The sequence below is a fragment of the Bison bison genome, unplaced genomic scaffold (genome assembly GCF_000754665.1).
Source record: "Bison bison bison isolate TAMUID 2011002044 unplaced genomic scaffold, Bison_UMD1.0 scf7180017864309, whole genome shotgun sequence".
In the NCBI taxonomy this organism is placed as follows: domain Eukaryota; kingdom Metazoa; phylum Chordata; class Mammalia; order Artiodactyla; family Bovidae; genus Bison; species Bison bison.
The window spans coordinates 6,962,548-6,983,962 of NW_011494881.1; the positions used below are offsets into that span (position 1 = coordinate 6,962,548).

General features: G+C 40.3%; 1 protein-coding gene across 2 annotated transcripts; it reads right to left on the minus strand.

Annotated features, from left to right (window-relative positions):
• Nucleotides 1–1,101: 1,101 nt before the first annotated feature.
• On the minus strand, nucleotides 1,102–21,311 carry PLA2G12B (phospholipase A2, group XIIB). 2 transcript variants are annotated; one of them, XM_010852267.1, is made up of 4 exons: nucleotides 20,919–21,311; nucleotides 11,220–11,308; nucleotides 7,513–7,678; nucleotides 1,102–1,523 (listed from the first exon to the last, which is right to left on the minus strand). In XM_010852267.1, the coding sequence occupies exons 1-4, from the start codon at nucleotides 21,127–21,129 to the stop codon at nucleotides 1,405–1,407; spliced, it is 585 nt and encodes a 194-aa protein (XP_010850569.1). In that variant the 5' UTR covers nucleotides 21,130–21,311; the 3' UTR covers nucleotides 1,102–1,404. The 2 variants fall into 2 exon arrangements, with proteins under 2 accessions (XP_010850569.1, XP_010850568.1); XM_010852266.1 differs by having other exon boundaries at nucleotides 1,102–1,526.
• Between the last annotated feature and the right edge of the window lie 104 nt (nucleotides 21,312–21,415).

The window sequence follows — 21,415 nt, forward strand, 5'->3', positions numbered from 1 at the left end:
AAAGCTATAAAGCTACACCATACTCTATTTTGTAGGTGCTTAATAAGTTTTATTGAAGTAAATATCCTAAACCACAGAGATAAATGTTATCTGCAGTTAAATCCACTTGCTAAATATGCCCGTTCATTTTATGGCTTTACAGAAGATCAGAAAGCAGTTTTTCTAACTTTTCCTTTTAGAAAAGGCTGCAACCAACAATTTGTATTGGAACCAGTAACATTAACAAAAGGAAGAAAAAGGAGAAAACAATCTAAATCAGGGGTTGGCAAACTTTTTCTGTAAAGGGCTGAAGGTAACTAGTTTAGGCTTCCTGGCTCATACAGGCCCTGCCACAACTACTCAGCTCGGCTGTCCTAGCACAGGAACAGCTGGAACTTTACCCAAACAGGCGCTAAGCCTGATATGGCCCAGATCTTTGTCAGTCCCTGACTTCAGTGGTCCTCAGGCCTCACAGTGCATCAGAGTCATTGGGGAGTGTTTCTAGAATACCAATATGTAGGCACCAGCCCCCAGAGGTTCTTTAGGGTTTTAATACTCCTCAGGTGATTCTAATCTACAATCGGTGCTGAGAACCAGTGTTTTTAATACTCATCAAGTGATTCTAATCTGCAATCAGGACTGTCTCGCTCCCTTCAGTTTCTACGGACTTTTCCTAGCTGTCTTCAGTAGCAGTTTTTACCAAATGCTTCTCAGATCTTAACATGACACTAACACCACTTAGTAATTGGGAATTTCAACAGGACTAGTTCAATGAAGGAAAAAAATGGAACCCCAGAGACCCCACTCTGTCTGACCTGCACCTCCACAGGCTTTAATCAAGTAAGTCTCTGACCTTGTCTTGTTCTTAACTCTTCAGCACCAGTGATTATAATTGTTGTCGCTGGAGGAACTTACCAGGTTGGGTTCTGTTCTCTTCTAAGTGAAATGGAAGCTCGTTGGTGATAGTGGAATTCATTCATCTCTTTTCAAATTTTCTAAAATCTATATAATATGTGAGATGCTTATTAGCAACTGAAACATGGACCAGAGGAAAGTCATTGCCTCTCGAATGGTTGGACTCTCCAAAATTTCACTTATTAATATAATTATCAATTCCAAGAATTCCAGTATTTTAGTCTTTATTTTAGTCTTCAAAGTAAGCACTGAATTTCCAGGCAAATATGTCCTGGCTGGGGAGATTGGTGTTAAAGTGAAGAGTAGTTTTCAAATCACTCTGTGTCTTTTTTCCAATCCTCCTTTTCAAAGGTCAAGACTCACTTTCAGCTGTAAAATAGTGTTCCTTTCTGTGCTTTGTGGTATCCAAACTTTTGGGAAAAAGGATGAGGTACATCTGCCATACTAGCATCTCCCAGACCGACAGCTTTGAGTGGCGTCACTCAAAATGGGGAAGGAATCACCTCTTCCTCACAACTCTTCTTTCTCCTCTTCTGCACAGATGCAGGCTGCCCGCTGACTGTTCATAAAGGGCCGGCAGCCCAAAGTCCACACAGTGTTGAACACAGTATCAGCCAGGGAATCACAGGCTACTTGAAAAAGATTAAGAGAAATATAAGGGTTAATATACAAGACTACTGCAAGTAGTAGTTTAAGTAATTTTGAAGAGGCAGTGTATTTCCAAGGATAACATGATACCCAGAGGAAAGTTAGAAGCAGTGACCCAAATACAGAATTAAAAGGAAAAAAAAAAGATTTATGAGAAGCTTTTTCAAAGAAGCTTCTAGCCAATCTAATAAAGCAGAACACACTTTGAGATGCTCTCCTTTTATGGGGCCTCCAGGTCAAAACCATGACTAGCAATCAGAATCTCCCACATCACTATGCTCACTCCATGGAAAATTACATTTTTTTTCCAGAGGACTCAAATAACATTGCTATGTTTCATATAGCTTTCCCTATTCAAGTGTGGGATAAATAACCTAGTTATTTATTACCTAGTTACTAATATTTTGTGAAAGATTTGTGCATCTGTACTCATCAGGGATACTGGCCTTTAAATTTGTGTGTGTGTGTATGGTGTTCTTATCTGGTTTTGGCATAGGTAAGGCTGGCCTCATAAGACTTGTTTGGAAGTTTTCCCTCCTCTTCAATCTTTTTTTTTTTTCAGTTTGACTGTTCCCAGTCTTAGTTGCAGCTTGCAGAGTCTTCACTGCCACATCCAGGATCTTTAGTTGCAGCTTATGGGCTCTTAGTTGGAGCATGTGGAGTCTAGTTACCTTGACCAGGAATCAAACCTGGGCTCCCTGCATTGGGAGCACAGAGTCTTAACCACTGAACCACCAGGGAAGTCCTGTCTTCAACTTTTTGAAAGACTGAGGGGGCTTCCCTGATGGCTTGGATGGTAAAGAATCTGCCTGCAATGAGAGAGACCCAGGTTCAATCCTTGGGTTGGAAAGATTCCCGGGAGAAGTGAATGGCTACCCACTCTAGTATTCTTGCCTGGAGTATCCCATAGACAGAGAGAAGGATTGGTATTAATTCTTCCTTAAATGTTGAAGCCGCTTAAATAGCTGATTAATTTTTCTTTGAATGTTGAAGCCACTTTAAAAGTGAAGCTATCCAAACAGGAACCTCACCTGAATCTAGAGTCCAGGGATTTTATTGGGCATCAGTTACATAGGCATATGGTTCTTATGTGACTGATTTCAGTCACTGGTACTCCCAGACCCCCAGAAGGAAAGCAGGTTATTCACCATAAAATACATGATTGTATAAGCCATCTAGACTAACTGGTATAGTGTGGCTCAAGATCTTGGGCATCTAAAACATCTCATCAGTCAGAATTTTCTAAGAGTTCACTTCCTCAGAGCTGATGAAGGGCTAGTCATCAGCTAGCATGTCTAGAAAATAGCCATTTCTTGGGCATGTGCAGAGTTTTAATAACCCAGATCTTTTGGGTTAGACACTTTCTGTATCACATGGAACAGATACAACAACAGAAATCAGAGATGAGAAAAGAAATGGTAGAGAATAATGTTCTTGGCTAAATTTGTAGCATCAATTTCAAAATAACAATGCAAGTTTTTTCATGTCTTTTAATAATATTTTTTATAAATTTCAATGACTTAAGAAATAATGCTTATTAATAATTTTTTTGAAATTTTATGTTTTTGTTAACTTCATATAAAATTTATCTCTAATTAAATTAACATGTATAGAAATTTTCCACCTTTTAAAAAAAAGTGAAACCATCTGATCCTAAATTTTTTGTTTGTTGGGAGATTTTTGATTACTGATTCATTCTCCTTACTAGTAACAGTTCTGTTCAAATTTTTCTATTTCCCCATGATTCATTCCTGATAGATTGTTTGTTTTGAGGAATTCATCTGTTTCTTCTAGGTTGTCTAACTTGTTTGTGTATAATTTTTCATAGTAGATTCTCATGGTCCTTTATATTTCTGTGATATTAGTTTTAATGTTTTCTCTTTTATTTCTGATTTTATTTTCATCTTTTTTTTTTTCTTGGCAAATGTAGCTAAAGTTTTGTCTGTTTTGTCTTTTTAAAGAAAACCTCCTAGTTTAATTGACCTTTTCTGTTGTCCTTTTAGTCTTCATTTCATTTATTTCCACTCTGATCTTTCTTCCTTCCTTCTACAATCTTTGGACTTCATTTGCTTTTCTCTTACGAGTTCTTTGGGGTGTAAAGTTAGGTTGTTGATGTGAGATCTTTCTTATTTCTTGATGTTGAAATTTATTGCTATGAACTTTCCTCTTATTAATAGAACTGCTAGGAGGGATAGTTAGGGAGCTTGGGATTGACATGTCCACACTGCCATATTTAAAATGGATAACCAACTCAGGTACCAACAGGGAATTCTGCTCAATATTTTGTAACAACCTGATTGGGAAAATAATTTGAAAAGAAAGATAAATGTATATGTATAACTGAATCACTTTGTTGTACACTTGAAACTAGCACAACATTGTTAATAATACTCCAAAATAAAATAAAAAGTTTTTTAAAAAATTAAAATAGACCCAAATAAGTGGAAATACATCCATGTTCAGTGGTCAGAAACCATAATTTTAAGATGGCAATAAAAAAAAAAAAGATGGCAATATTCCTCAAATGGATCTACAGAGCCAAGAAAAGTCTTATCAAAATTTCACCTAGGACCTAATTAACCTTAAAAGCTTCTGCACATCAAAGGAAACTATCAGCAAGGTGAAAAGACAGCCTTCAGAATGGGAGAAAATAATAGCAAATGAAGCAACTGACAAACAACTAATCTCAAAAATATACAAGCAACTCCTCTAGCTCAACTCCAGAAAAATAAATGACCCAATCAAAAAATGGGCCAAAGAACTAAATAGACATTTCTCCAAAGAAGACATACAGATGGCTAACAAACACATGAAAAGATGCTCAACATCACTCATTATCAGAGAAATGCAAATCAAGACCACTATGAGGTACCATTTCACACCAGTCAGAATGGCTGCGATCCAAAAGTCTACAAATAATAAATGTTGGAGAGGGTGTGGAGGAAAGGGAACCCTCTTACACTGTTGGTGGGAATGCAAACTAGTACAGCCACTATGGAGAACAGTGTGGAGATTCCTTAAAAAACTGGAAATAGAACTGCCTTATGATCCAGCAATCCCACTGCTGGGCATACACACTGAGGAAACCAGAAGGGAAAAGACACGTGTACCCCAATATTCATCGCAGCACTGTTTATAATAGCCAGGACATGAAATCAACCTAGATGTCCATCAGCAGATGAATGGATAAGAAAGCTATGGTACATATACACAATGGAGTATTACTCAGCCATTAAAAAGAATACATTTGAATCAGTTCTAATGAGGTGGATGAAACTGGAGCCTATTATACAGAGTGAAGTAAGCCAGAAGGAAAAACACCAATACAGTATACTAACACATATATATGGAATTTAGAAAGATGGTAACAATAACCCTGTGTATGAGACAGCAAAAGTGACGCTGATGTATGGAACAGTCTTATGGACTCTGTGGGAGAGGGAGAGGGTGGGAAGATTTGGGAGAATGGCATTGAAACATGTAAAATATCATGTATGAAACGAGATGCCAGTCCAGGTTCAATGTACGATACTGGATGCTTGGAGCTAGTGCACTGGGATGACCCAGAGGGATGGTATGGGGAGGGAGGAGGGAGGAGGGTTCAGGATGGGGAGCACATGTATACCTGTGGTGGATTCATTTTGATATTTGGCAAAACTAATACAATTATGTAAAGTTTAAAAATAAAATAAAATTAAAAAAAAAATTTCACCTAATTGACAAATTGAACCTAAAATTCATGTGGAAATGAAAGAGATACAGAATATCTGAAAAAATCTTGAAAAAGACAAGGTTGAAGGACACTTCTTGATTTCAGATTTTACTACACAATTACAGTAATAAAAACAGTGTGGGACTGGCATAGATCAATAGAATAGAATTGAATCGAAAGTCTCGAAATAAACACTGCAATTATGACAAACTGATTTTTTTGACAGGGGTACAAAAACAATTTCATGAGGGAAAGAATAGTCTCTTTCAACAAATGGTGCAGGAACAAGTGGTGGAAAAGAATAGTCTTTTATTTAACAAATGGTGTATATCTATATACAAAAGAAGGAAGCTGGATCTCTTTCTTGCACCATACAGAAAAATTAACTAAAATGGATCATAGATCTAAATATATGAGCGAAAACAAAACTTTTAGAAGAAAACATAGTGACTTTGAGTTCAGCAAAGCCCTTTTACATATGACATCAAAAGACATCAAGAAAGACATCAAGAAATTTAAAAGATAAAAACGGACTTAAGCAAAATGTAAAACTTCTGCACTACAAATTATATCATCAGGAAAGTTAAAAGTCAACCCATAAAATGAGAGAAAGCATTTGCAAGTCATACATCTGTTAAAAGATTTACATCCAGAATATATAAAAAAGTCTTATGACTCAGTAATAAAAAGAGAGCCCAATTTTAAGGGGGGCAAATGAATAGACATTTCTCCAAAGCAATTATTTAATGGCTAATAAGCACATGAAAAGATGCTCAATATCATTAGCCCACAGGGAAATGTAAATCAAAACCACAATGAGATATAACTTCACACCCAATAGGGTCTATAATAAAATAGACAGGTAATAACAGGTGTTGGCAAGGATGTGGAGAAATTGGAGCCTTAATATATTGCTGGTGGGAATGTGAAATGGGGTAGCTATTTTGGAAATCAATTTGTCACAAACTTACCAAATAACCTAGAAATTCCCCTCCTAGATATATATCCAAGACAATTGAAAACATGTTTCCACAAATACTTGTAAATAAATGTTCATACCAGAATTATTCATAATAGTCCAAAGTGGAGACAATGCAAATGTCCATCAATTGATGAAAAAAAAAAAAAAAAACTTGTTTTATCCATATAATGGAATATTATTCAGCAATTAAAAAGGAATGAAATACTGATGCACACTACAATATGGATAAACCTTACCAAATGAAAGAATCCAGTCACAGAAGACCACATATTTGTAATTCCATTTATATGAATTGTCTAGAATAGCAAATTTATAGAGACAGAAGACTAATGGTTGCCTAGCACTAGACAGGGGAACATTGTGGTGAGACTGCTAATGGCTCTGGGATTTCTTTGTGGAGTGATGAAATTGTTCTAAAATTTATTGTGGGGAGTAACTTGACCTGACCCTAGATTAGCAGAAGGCATTTTTCACCTTTTATAGGTTCAGATAGAAGGATACTCCCATTTACAGAGCCTCATTAATTATTCATATTTTCAAGTCTATGCACATTAGAACAACATTCTAGACATTGGTCTATAACAGGAGCCAAGATTCTTCCTGCGGCTGACTTTCCCAGTAGCATAAAGTCAGCTCTTCATAAGCCTGAATTTCAAACTTTACCATCTAAAAGTATGTAACAGTAATAACTTGGATATATTGTTCAGGCTTCAGAAACTAAAGAATTACAATTTTCCTAAGATAAATTAGGAAAAAGAAATTATAGAATCACTGCTAGAAGTTAGGCAGCTAAGCAGTCGTTTTAAAATAATTATCCTCAAGGATATAGAGAACTTTACACAAGAAGAAGATAGGTTTTTAAAAATTCTTTCTCTTACTGAGAACAACAACAAAAAAAAGCTTCAACCCAACCCCATAGACCTATACAGAATAATTCCTGATATGGAAAATTATTTAACAGTGGAATGGATAATGAAAGCCAGTTGGGCTACTCTTGCTCTGGTCTTAGAGGATAGATTTTTATCTTCTGGGAAGGCTTTGGTGTGGCCCTGTCCATCAGGAGTGGCGCCAGCAGCTCCTGGGCAGGACAGCAAGAACTTTAGTGAAGGATTGCCCAGAGTCTCCCTTCCCCCTTGCTTCGTTGGTCACAGAGTTCTATAAAGAAAGATCAGTGAACTCTGATGGTCTCTTTGAGTAAAGGGGCTCTGATTACATTTCTGTGTGAAAATAGGCACCAAACTCTCCGCTCACAGGTCAATGCACTTAAGATACCTACCTTCCACATTGGAGACAAAGCCCAAACTCCGTTTAAGGTCAGAGCAGATAGAGTGGAGACACCATCGGAATTTTGCATCACAGCGATACTTGTTGGCACCACAAGTGTCGTAACAGACGTCCAGCTGGTTGCAGCACTTGGTCATTGCTGGAATGCCCAAGTCCATCTGGAGAAAAGTGAAGGAAGAAAAGAGAAGGAAGAAAATGCCACGTTTAGACCAAGGACCTTAGGCAACCTTCCCTACCTTGTTCTCAAATTCCTGTTACAGATTCAGATCAGAAGCACCAGATGACTGGAAAGAATACATCAAGTACACAGTCACAGCATGCTAAGTTTTGATCATGATCTAGTCATAAGTTTAATAACTTTGAATGGCCCCTTTTTCTACTTTTTCTTTTAGATTTTAGTAGTTTTCAAATTCACAGGCCATTAGGGAGCTAAAAATAGAAAATCAGAAAGTGAGTGCAAGAGGGCAGAGCTTCAATACTTTCAAATTCAACTAAAACCTTTACTTTGTGAGATTTTTTTTTTTAACCAAAGATTCCAAGGCTCAGAAGTATGAAAAGTTAAGCCTTAGTTTACAAAGAGGTCACCAGGATTTTGCAGGGACCCATTCCATGCAGCGCTGTTTTAAGTGTGTGTATCTGTTTGTAATGTGTTGGGGAACAGAGTAGGGTATAGAACACAGTTCCTGACTACAAGGGGACTACGATCAAACAACATCTAACATATGTATACACATATACATTTATAAAGTGTCCTATAAGCAATTATAAATCTGTCATAAACTAAGTTCATAGACTTCCACACACAGAGATATCAAATGGGAACTTTTGTAGAGGATTATTAGATGATGGTAGACTTAAGATATAACAAGTAAAGAAAGGAAGTAATAAGCAAATCATACATAAGCAAGTCAACCAGTTAGTTTAGTCATTCAAGGGTCTTATCAGTGTGATATATATTTTTTATTATATGTACTTTTTAATTAGGGAGAAAGACAAGTTGATAGCTGGCCTTGACTTCCAAAGTAACAAGTTAGATTTGATTGGGCTTCCCAGATGGCATAATGGTAAAGAACCTGCCCGCCAATGCCAGAGACATAAAAGATGTAGGTTCCATCCCTGGGTTGGGAAGATCCCTTGGAAGAGGTCATGGCAACCCATTCGTGTATTCTTGCCTGGAGAATCCCATAAACAGAGAAGCCTGGTGGGCTACAGTCCATAGTGTCACAAAGAATCAGACATGACGGAAGCAACTTAGCTTGCATGCACTTGAAGAGGGAAGGCACATGGTACAATAAGTGATTAAAGAGAAGTAATCAGAGGAGAACGAGATGGTGAAGGAGTAGGTGGACGTGGAGTACATCTCTCTCCACGATTACATCAGGAACACACCTTCAGACACAGAGATGCATGCAGAACACCAGCTGAGAGCAGACAGGAGTACCTGACCAGTGGAAAAGAATATATAGAACCACGCAAAAATCCGTAGGACGAAGGAACTAGGGGGAAAAGTTGGTAGGACTGACCTGCCCTTGGCCAATGGGGGAACTGAAGCAGGGATCCAATCCCCACATCAGGGCAATTGCCTGAGTCATAGGAGAAACATTTAAGGCTTAGAGTGAAACAACTGATCTGTGGCAGCCTACAGGGGATGAGAATCAGACAGTCCTTGCGGCAGCCGTACATACCACAGACAGGGATGCTGGTACCCTGGAAGGCGTAACAGCTGGGAGCTGGAGTTTAGAGATTGTGGAGCAATACCAGGCGAGGGCCGCTGTTGACCTCGGAGAGACAGATGAGGGTAGCGGGTGGGGGGCGGATGTGAGGAAGGAGACTGTGCTGGGAATGCCTGTGGAGGAAAGCCAGGCAGCCATGGAAGCAAGGCGATACTGCTGAGTCATGCGGAGGGGGTGGCGCCATCACCATAGCTTCTCCCCACACACCAGCATCGGTAGCTGAACAAAGAGGCTGGCCCATCAAACGCTTGATGCACTGAACTACAGAGTAGGACCCCACCCAGGGTGCTCCTTTAAGTGACTGATGCACAGAACTACAGAGTAGGACCCCAGCCAGGGATGCCCCTCTATGTGCCTGATGCACCGCACAACAGAGAAGGACCCCAGGCAAGGGAGCCCTCTAAGTCCCTGAACAGGCAGTGCTACGGAGAAAGTCTGGCCAAAGAGGCCTTCTGATGCCAGCAACAAGAGGCTCGAAAAAAGATTCTGATAGGGCCTCAACTCCTGCAGCGGAGGCAGTCCGTGTCCTTGCACACTTGGCGCCGCCAGGGTCCCCACAAGCCAAGCAGCTGCACCACTTTCATCCTCAACTGTCAGTGGGGCAGAGCTGCCGCAGGCAAAAAGAGTCTTGCGTCTGTGCGCACAGGGTCACTTTGGTTGTGTCTGACTCTTTGCGACCCTGTAGACTGTGGCCTGCCAGGCTTCTCTGTCAGGGAGGGGGATCTCCAGCCAAGAATATTGGTTGCCATACCCTTCTGGAGCACTATATTTCCTGCTGCCCTAGCCTCCAACTCCCCTGAGGACCTGGAGCTGCCAGAACCCCTGCAACCCAACCAGCTGCACCACCTCCACACCTGGCCCTCACAGGGGCAGACCCAAGTCCTCCAGGGCAGCCTCAGGAGCAAACCCCAGTGGATGACCCACATGCAGAGGTGGAAATCAAACCACAATTGAAACCCAGAGGCAGTGTGGCTAAGGAAGAAGACCCAAAACCTTCCCACCAGCTGTACAAGCAGCAGATTAAATCCACACGATCAACCAGGCAGACTCTGTGTCTGTGGAATATATAAAAGGTCATTGAGAGCTTCCACAAAGGAAAACACACTGGTTCTGATAACTGTGAACACTCGGGGCAAGAACACACAAGAGTAGGACCAGCTTAGAATCCAAAACAAGATATGAAATCCTTCTACCAATTTTTTACATGAAGCTTCTTTTCTAAAGTGAAAAATGTAAAAGGGTTTCTGAGAGGTCTTTAAATAATTACTTGTTTTTAGAGGAAGCTGATAGTTTGAGAGAAGGAAATGGCAACCCACTCCAGTATTCATGCCTGGAAAATCCCATGGACCGAGGAGCCTGGTGGGCTACAATCCATGGGTCGCAAAGAGTCGGACACGATTGAGCGACTTCTGTGTGTGTGTGATAGTTTGAGAAATAGTCAGTTGCAAAATGAAAAATGTTTTAGCCGGCAGCTGGTTGGCAGGGGACGATATGTGTGTGTGTGTCTGTAGATTTCTATGATGCTAATACTCCAAACATAATTGATTTAACAGTTCAGACATGAAGTCAGCCACTTGCAAAAGTCCTGAGGATACAGCAATCAGCCCTCACTGGTCAGTACCAGCTTGCTCCAGTACATCTCTAGAAAGTCTCACCAATTTAAAGAAGTCACACTTGTCTGATATATTTCAAATTAAGTTATGCTTGGTTCGCTAAGGCTCAGCTGATGTTTGCACTGGTGACTTCAAAGTTCACTACCCAATGGCTAATCTGAGGGACAGCTGCATCTGAGAAAAGGAAATCAGATGCTTTCTTTGAAAACTATCTCCTTTTCTCTGTATCCAGTTTAAAATACTAGTTATATTGCTCAACCATATTCCATAAGTGATGAATTCCATCAGAGGGACCTCTTAGATTAGTCTTAGTCAAAACCAGTCAACTAAGAAAACAATGGTGGTGTACATACTCTTTCTGGTACCTTCAGACCCAGGAAATAGGAGCTGCAGCCATTGGGCTCCTGAGGCTTGTAGCCAGGTCTGGGCATTGGTGCCTTTCCTAGCAGGGGAAAGAGAGGAAAGAAGCAGGAAGAAGTGTTTAGAAATGAAGCATTTGGAAACATTCATCAAATAAATATTGTCTAAAAGTATATTCAACTTTTCCTTTAAAAGTCACAGCTCATCACCGACTTAAATTAGGTGGTGATGACGGTGATGATATCATAAAACGATAATCATCTCCAGACCAGACTGGCATTTTTCTCCCAATCTTGAAGAGTTTTATGAGCATTTATTTACTAACAATTCTAACATTTCTTACATGGGTGACCTTATCTTCAAGGTCACCATGGCAAAACCAAACTAAAACTTGAGGCCTCTCATTCTTCTATCCACTGTAAGACCACATACTATGCACAAAGACCACCGCCTGATCATACACTTAAGGGATCGGAATTAAAATAATACCACAAACATTTTTAGAATAACTTGAAGGAAATTTTGCAAGATTCCGTAAATGTAGGCAAAGCATTATTTACCAAAATACAGAGAAAACATGCCTATACAACATTGTAGTTGTTTGTGTCATAGAACTAAGGCAAAACTATCTGAAAAGCTGTGGATCGCTTGGTTTCTCCTCCATGGCTTTTGGGTTATTTTATAGTCTTGCAAATACATACAGAGAAGCCTTGTCAGTGTATCAAGGGTAGTCATTATAGATAAAGATAACCTTGACCTTAGATGACCTCAGAACAGTCCTCTGCAGTGAGTATTTCTATGCCATTATCCAGATAAGAAATATGGGACTAAGAGATTTAGTGACTTGCCTGAGTCATATAGAAAGTGGGAGGAATTGGGATATAAATCCAGCTTTCCTATTTATCTCCGAAACCCATGCTCTTTCCCCTCATTCCTCTGCATCTTATAGGAGATGCAAGACATAGCAAAAGACAGAGGAAATAAGCCAAGAATTAATCCTCCAAGTGAGACACAGGGCATTTCTTCTTTCTCTTCTATAATTTTCTCCTATCAGGTATTTTATTCTTAACTATTTTGTATTATGAACTATTTCAAAACTAAAGTCAGAGAAACAAATACCTATGTACCCACTACACAGAGAAAATGCACGTCAATGTTGCCAAACTTGCTATAAATATTTTTTATGCTTAATTAAATGTTATAGTTGAAGTCTCTTTATACCCCATCTTTCTGTTTTATGTTTTAGACGCTAAGTCTATGCTTTAAAGCCCTCCCTCCTTTTATTCTTAAAAATTGTCTGATTACTCTTGGACATTTACTCTTGCATACGAATTTGAGAGTCCACTTATTACACTCTACAAGAGACATCATCAGGATTTTTACTGAAAATACATTGAACTTACAGATTAATTTGGAGACAACTGAATTTCTTAGAATATTCTAAATTTCCAGACATGAGCCTAATATAGCTTTCCATTTACTTAGATCTTTCTTTATATCTTTCAATAGAGTGTTATAATTTACTCCATATGTTTATTATATCTCCCACAAACTATATTATTCAGATGCTTAAACAGAATATTTTAAGAATATCAGGATCTAAAAATTAAGGCTCAGAAGGCTGGAATGATGTCTGCCCTTTTCTGGAACCGAGGCTACTTCTAATCTTCTGCTCTACTAGCCCTGGAATGTAGCCCTGGGTCTCATGATCCAAGATGGCGCTTCAGCCAACACATCCATATTACAAATAGCAGAATGGAAGAAGGAGGTAAAAAGGTCAGAGCCCCTCTCTTTAATAAATCCATTCCAGAATGTTACACACATCACTTCCTCTTACTTCCCTTTGGAGTTCCCTGGCTCAGATGGTGAAAGCATCTGCCTACAATGAGGGAGACCCAGGTTCAATCCCTGGGTCGAGAAGATCCCCTGGAGAAGAAAATGGCAACCCACTCCAGTACTCTTGCCTGGAAAATCCCATGGATGGAGAAGCCTGGTAGGCTACAGTCTGTGGGGTCACAAAGAGTTGTCATATGGCAACACCTACTTGCAAAAGTGGGCTAGGAAATGAAGTTTTTTTTTTTTTCAATGGAGGCAGCCATGAGCCCAGCTTGAAGTTGGAAGGAGGGCTTATAAATGTAGAAAAAATGGGGACAATAAGCAGTTTCTGCCATAGTCTGTTTGGGTATTTGTTACTGTGGTACATGTTTATAAGACAGGGTTCAAGATAGCCCTCAGTGATCCCTGTCCTGGTGTATTTATACCCGTGTGTACTGTCCTATGGTTGGTCTGTGTGACCAACAGAATATGGCAGAAATGGAGGTATGTGGCTTCCAAAATTACATTATAAAAGACTACAACTTCTGTCATGGAAAGGCCCATGTGGCAAAGAACTAAAGCCTCCTGCTAACAGCCACATGAGTTTGGAAGGAGATCTCCAGCTTCGGTCATATCTTCAGAGACTGTAGTATCAACAGGCAGTGTGAGTAGAACCCTTATTAGAAACTCAGAGCCAGAACTACCCAGAAGAGCATCTAGATCCCTCACCCTGTGTGATACAATAAATGTTTGTTAATTTTAGCTGCTAAGTTTGGGGGTCACTTGTTTCTCAGCAATACTTAACTATTGCAGTTGCCATTATGATTTGAATCTCTTTTCATTACATATTTTTCTACAACAGCTTTATTGAAATAAAATTCACATATTATACATTCACTCATTTAATGTAATTCAGTGGGTTTTAGCTGTTAGACCATCACCATAATCTAATTTTAGAACATTTGTATTATCCCAGAAAGAAACCCAGTACCCATTTTTAGAAAAATCTCCATCTTTCATGTTCATCCATGTTGTAGCATGTACCAGCACTTACTCCTTTCTATGTATGAATAATATTCCATTCTCTGGATCTACTACAGTTTGTTTATTCATCCACCATTAATAGACATGGTGTTTGTTTCCATTTTTTTGGCTATTTGTGAATAGTGCTGCTATGATCAACTGTATAACAAGTGTTGGTTTGAATATCTGTTTTCAGTTCTTTTGTGTATATATAGCTAAGGAGTGGAATTTCTGGGTCATATAGTAATTCTGTTTAACTTTTTGAGGAACTATCAGCCTGCTTTTTTCAGCAGCTGTACTATTTTGTATTTCCACCAGAAATATACAAAAGTTCCAATTTCTTCAATCCTCACAATTTCACTAGAGTGTATCTGTAAGTGGTCTATGTATCTGGAACAATCTGAAGGCTTTGGGTCTTTCACCTCTGGAGAATTCACAGCCCTTGTCTGAATTTTTAAGTTTCTTCATTCTTTATAATTTCTCCTTCTGGGACTCTTTCTACTGAATGGTCAATCTTTTTGATCCTGTCCTTCTTGTATCTTACTCTCTCTTTTATATTTTCCCTATTTTTCTCTCTGTACTGAATTTTTATTAGCTTCATCAAATTTATTTTCTACTTTACTAATTATCTGTAGGTTGACTAGCTGTTAGATTATCTGATATATATCCCATCCACTGAATTGTTTTCTTCCGATGACTATAATTTTTATTTCTGTGAGTTCTATTTAAATCTTTCAAATCTACATATCCATTTTCTTTATTTTATAATTACATTTTCTATCCTTTCTTTCATATCTTTAATAATTTCAAATGTTATGGTTTTTTATCTCCAATCCTTGGGATGCCCTTTCATTTTTTAATGTCCACTGACTCTCCCTCATGGTGGATTATCTTTTCAAATGGTATGTAGTTGTTTTCAGAAGGGCTTGTTTTTCTAAAAGAATTCCTGTGCCCTGAGTCACATACTGTAGAGTAGTCCCTAGTAGCTTTTGCTGTGGTTCCAGGAGACTGAGGATAATTGAGACACACAGGTATTTGTTAATGTCTCAGCTTGGGATATTCACACCAGGCCAACTGAAGAGATTCAGATTCCTCATCTGTACATAGAATATGCTTCAGGTAGTGATTTTTTAGTGGGTATTTATTCTTCCTCCAGGCCCCACTCCCAGGTGGATAGAAAGCTTCCTTGCTACTTCAAATCCCTTTTAAACAGACTAGACAGTTTCCCAGGCTCTAAACTTTGTGCAAACTGTTCAATTCCAACTTCCCAAATCTTACAGTTCTTCTCCTCTCTCTGTATGAGCATTAAAGCATATTCCTCAGCCCATGGAATCTGTATATAATGTTCCAGACTGACGCCTCCAAGGACCACAGCAGCATAAGCTCCTGCTACCACTTTGGTTTTGTGTTTCCTCTTCATTTCAGGAACTTGAAGGTTTCCCTTTATTTCATTCTAGCTTGAGTGTGTATGTATTTGTTTTAATATTTAATTCCCACTCACCTTTCTTATTATTTGTAATGAAAGTGTCCTGTACTCGTTGATGGAGTCTGCCAGCCCACCAGTGATTCTTCCATTACTTTTCAAAGGCCTTGAGAAATATAACTTAGTATTGATACTCTACTAACGTGTGTGTGTGTTGCACTGGCAGGAGGGGAATGGGTAAAGTGTATTAAATAATACTAGTAATCAAATTATACATATGGAAATAATCACACAATTAAATGTGTATTATCTCTCGGAAGTGAGACTATGGTGATTTTATTTCTTCTTTGGGTTGTTATTTTACAAATGTTCTACTTATACTAGGTTTATAGAAATCAGGGGGAAGTTTTCAGTAAACAAACAAATGTCTAAATTTGATGGTGAAATTTAACTCTTTTTCTGATCAAGGGTTTTTGCAGCAGACTCAGTCCAGTTTCCTGAGTTACCCTCTGCCTTTTTTGGACTTAATAACTCACAGAAGATAAAACTCCCAGTTTGAAAGATAATGGGTCACCAATTATAGACACATCCTATCTGGCCTGCTGTTGATGACAGTTACTTTTACTGTATTTAATGTTTCATGATAGTTGCAGAAAGTCTATTGAGGAATGAAGCTTGAAATAAAAATTCTAAGAAAAAAGGTGATGGTTTGAGTCCAGACAGAAATTATGTCCCAGATCCTCATGTTACAGTTGGAGCAGATTTGAGTTGTGTTGCGTCTTTTCAGTTTGATGTTTCGAGTCTAGGCATCAGTTATGCACGATGTCACAAATTAGGTTTATTTTTGGGTTTTGGCTACTTATAGGAGTGAGAGGCTGACCACCTGATCTGGGTCAGCTTAGCGAACACTGGTCCAAGTCCAGCCTGTTCTTGTATAACCTGCCAGATAAAAATAATTTTTATATTTTTAAATGGTTGGGGGAAAAGTCAAAACAAGGATAATATTTTGTGACGTATTAAACTTGAAATTAAAATTTTAGTGCTCATAAAAATTATTTTCAGAACACCGCAACACTCATTCATTATGTATATTAGCCGCAGATGCTTTCACAGAAAAACGAGCCAAAAACTGTTTCGATCTTGATGTGAGGATGGTCCTTTAAGCAAGACAAAAAATGCAGAAGATATAAAGGAAGTACCGATAGACTTGTGGAAATTTAAAACATCTGACTAAAGTGAAACACCACAGAACACTGAAAAGACAAACAAGGGAGTTAGGCATGAAATGAGAGTTCTACCAGCAGACAGGTCCACTATCTTCTGGGCCCAACCAGTTTTTCTCCCTGTCACAGTAAAAATGTCTGGGTTTTATCACCCAGGTCAAGGGTTAAGCCACACGGGAGGGTGTGTACTTTCTCCCCACGCAGCTGGTTCCAGCGGAGGCAGTTCTGTGCTCCATTAGGGGTCGACCTAGTGGTCAGAGTGCCGAATTTGAAGTGCACATTTTGCTTCCTGCCAGAAACCCTCAAACACAGCATGAGGAACACAGCAAGGGGACAAAACAGAACTGTGGCAATTTAACTGAAGCAGTAAACTCTATTCCATTCGCTAAAACAGATTCAGTTACTGTATGAGGTCAAGTGAGCGACTTGTCCCAGAGATCTGTCTGGGACAATCCCTGTTTCAGTATTTAAAGTCCTTCGTCCCAGGAACCACCGGCCCCCCATCCTGGCAAACCTCGACAGTTCATCATTTTTCCTGAGAACAACCTTTGCCCTCTAAGTCAGTAGCTCTTTCCTTTTTTCGGGCTATACATCCTCTAAGAATCTGATGAAGGCTGTGAATTCTTTGCCTGGAAAAATACACAAACTCACAGGTTCATAAAATTCTGCTCTAAAATTTCAAACAGGTGAAAAGTTCTCTAGAAAATAAGAACGCTGATGTTTAAGGATACCTGCTTTCCTAGAACTTAACCCAAGAAGAAAATTATCCTTTTATCCAAGTGTGACAGTGTGCATGAATATCTTAAATCATGATATACAAGACACAGAAACTCTGCCCCAGAGACCTTCATAAAGACACAGAACGTCTAAATCATCATTTCATGATTTCTTCCGGGAGCTGAGAGGGTGTTTTCCAGCCACTGGGATTTCTGTGTTTTTTAATTTTGTATTGAAAAAGAATCGGAAGAATCTGATTGCATAGTTAACTTGTTGATTATCTTTCTCAAACATTTATAAAATGTGTTTGGTACCTGCCATGCTCCATTTGGTAGCTTGGTTCAGATGTAAAGAATCTGCCTGCAATGCAGGAGACGGGGGTACAGTCCCTGGGTTGGGAAGATCCCCTGGTGAAGGGAATGGCTACCCACTCCAGTATTCTGGCCTGGAGAATCCCATGGACAGAGGAGCCCGGTGGGCTGTTACAGTCCATGGGGGTCACAAAGAATTGGACACAACCGAGTGACTTTCACTTTCTAACAGCACTACTTCTTTATATACCGTGTCTTTAATTCTTATAACCATCTAGCAAGATAGATATTATTAACATTAGATATAAACATGAGGAAACAAAGGTTGAGAAAGTTAGGTAACTTGTCCAAGGTCACTAGCAATGAGACGTCCTGCACCCCCACCCTCAGATCAAACCCTTGATTTTCCATCAAAGCCTGGTTCAAGGACCATTTGTGCTGTCCCTAGAACAGCCCTACTGAGTCAGAATCCCTGAGGTGGGAGAGGGTGTTCCCATTAGTGCAGACTCCTTAAACCAGGTGTATGTACCATGTATGCTCTTGATTTGTGATGGATCTCTATATTTAACCCAATCCTTTGGTAAATTAAGATTTTGTGTGTTAACATGAAAACAAACTGTAGGTGGAAGAAGTGTGGCAAATAGTGTTGACAGCTAGCAGGATACAAGCACAAATTGCCTGTCTGAACAACTATGAGCTGAAGTGCTTCCAGAATGATCCCTTAAATAGTGTTGTCTACTGTAGCCACAATTTGTAATCACCTGGGAAACATTAAAAATAATGATGTCTGGGTCCAACCTAAGGAGGTTCCCTTTTAATTGATTTGGGCAGCACGGGTTTTTTAAAGCCGCCCAGGTGATTCTAAGTGCTGAGTGAGGTAGGAACCACTGTTTTAAGTAGTGATAAGCACCTATGAAATGGCAGTTTTTCTTGTAGACTAACTGTTGCTAAATTGTTCCTTCTGGAAAAAAATGCAGTTTTTAAAGCAGTTTTTTTTTTTTCTCCCTCAAAGTATGATCCCAGGACCCTAGCAGCAGCAGGATCACCTGGGAACTCTTAGAAATGCAGATTTTCTGGCCCCGCCCCAGAGCTACCCAACCAGTATTTGAGGGGTGGGGGTGAAGCAGTCTTTTTAAACAAGCCCTTAAGGGGATTTGCAGCACAGGCAAGTTTGGGAGCCAGTGCTTTGAAGAAAGTGTTTTGCCCAAGAAATGTGTCACAAAGCAAACTGTAAAAGAACAGTCAGTTATTAGATGCTATTTGTTCAAAGGCCTGCTTGGTTCTCAATCAACTTGAGAAGATTGTACTGTTTGGGTGCAGCCTTCAGGTTCTTGGCTCTCTGCATTCCAAAGGTAACAAGGCTTAACCCCCTCTTTCCTATGTGGTTTTCAGGTCCCTCTTTGGACAGGTTCCGTTTTGCAGAGTAACTGGAGTTACTTGCGACCCTGTAATCTCTCTGTTGACTATTCCCACCCCACCCAACCCCCGCCAGTGATTGCTGCATCGACTGACCCAGGTGGAAACTTGAAACCAAACTTTACTGAAATCTTTTAATGCCATTTTACTAGACAAGAGGGTTTGGGTCTTGTTTTTCTAAAGAAAGAGAAAAGAAGAAGAAGAAAAAAATCCTGCTGTTATCTATTTGCTAAACCACAGACTTAATAAGTCTTGTGTTGCCTCTAGGAAGGAGCACCTATGTTTATTAAATACCTGGAGTTAACCCTTTCCTGCCCCATCCATGCAAACTCTGTGAGCATGTCCCTGTGCCAAGGCACCTCTGCATTCGTCCAACACACCTTGGATAAAGACGTGGCTAGCCGTCCAGGTGGGCCCTATCTAGCGCAGGTTTACTCTATGGAATCTTCACAGAGATGCTGCAGCTTCCTTTTTTCACTGTCTCCCTCTGAGGTTAAGGCTTCTATTCTGTACAAATTTTGGTTCTGGAGTGTTAACCACAGTCTCTTAGTCACTTTCCAGTTTATAAGAAGAGATTGCCCCTGCTCAGGGTTAAGAAAGGAGTGCGAGACATTGGCTGAGTCCAGTAAGTATGTGGCTTTTTTGAGTCTCTCTCCAAGCTGAGTTTTATCTGTTGTGTCTAGAGAGGATATTTCTCAAGTGTTTGCCTGCTAGGCTCGATCACCATTTTCATCTCTTAATCCCACGCTGAAACATTTGATAAACTAAACAATGAAATGGATGCTGTTAGGAGACTGTGTGTGGTTTCAAAAACATTTTCTTTGGAAGTTACCCCTTGCCTCCCAGCTGTAAGGTCCAGGGCCCCACTTTCTGCTCCCATTACACTGAATTCCAGTGTAAGGGGAGAGCAAGAACGGGCCTCAGGGTCTGCTGTTTTGCAGCTGGGCCTGCACCCAGCTTCCCATGTACCCTCTTTACAACTCAGATGAGGTAGTGCTCCTACCCATTCAGTTCCACATCCAAGACCAGGCCTGAGGGACAGTGTGGTCACTCAGGGCCTGATCCCTTGTGGGCAGAGGCGGCTGGCAGATGCCCATCCTGCTCACGGAAGGCCTGCCATTGCTGACTGGGGCAGAGACAGCTCTCTTGGTGCAGGGTGGGGTTGGGGGTGGGATGGGTTAGGCAAAGTGATCAGAGACTGACACAGTTGGGAGGAAGGTGTGAACTGGATTAGGGGGAGAGGAGAATCCATTTCCAAGCTAGGCACACAGTGACTGAGGAAGCTCAGAATTTTCTGGCAGAATTTTCCCTGAATGATCAGCTTCAGTTTTCAGCCCTAGGAACATCTCACAAAGACATCCCCTATTCATTTTCCTCCTTGCCCTTGCCACCTTTTCCTAAGTATCTATCTGCCTCAAAACAAACCCATTAAAATGGCCCCAGGGAACAAGTATTGCAAAACTCCTTGGAGTAGGTTTGCCAGATAAAACACAGGAAGTGCAGTGAAATATATATTTCAAATAAACAATCAGTAATTTGTCATTATAAGCATGTTCCAAATATCTCAAATATTTTACCAAATATTGGTTGTTTATTTGAAATTCAGAGTTCACTGGGCATTCTACATTTTAATTTTCTGAATCTGGCAACTACCCTCTAAGAAGTGGGTAACAGGGAAAAAGTGCATGACAGATTGTGGCCCTGCTCAGGCTGTTCACAGGTCCACCAGTGTCAGTCTCACAGGAAGAGGAACCGTGCACTCACCGTATCGGCACCTGTACTGACAGACTCCATTTTTCCCTCCCAGCAGTTCCATAAAGGAATCGAAGTAGCTGTTGACAGATTCAAAGCTGCCCCGGATGTGCCGAAGGCCCCAGTCTGAATAGGATTCCTCTTCGTCAGGGCTGGTGTCACTCTGAGCCAGGCCACCAGCCAGGCTGAGCCACAAAATCAAGAAGCTGATGGCCCGCGTCATCCTGTAGCCAGGTGGGTGCTGAGGTCCCTCCTCAAACTCCCCCAGCCAGTGTCCCAGGAAGTCCAGGTACACAGCCCACCAGCCAGATGCCAGGCAGGACTGGAAAAGGGATTACCTGGAACGCTCAATCTGTGTGTTCCCCAGAGGTGGACTTTAAACACAGCTATGGAGGTTAGGATGAGATCAGGGCAATTAGAAAGGGTAAAGGTTAGGCAGTAGGAGGGCCTATCTGGGGGACGGCTAGGGAGAGAGCGAACACTTCACAGTGGATTCCCCGGCCCTGGAG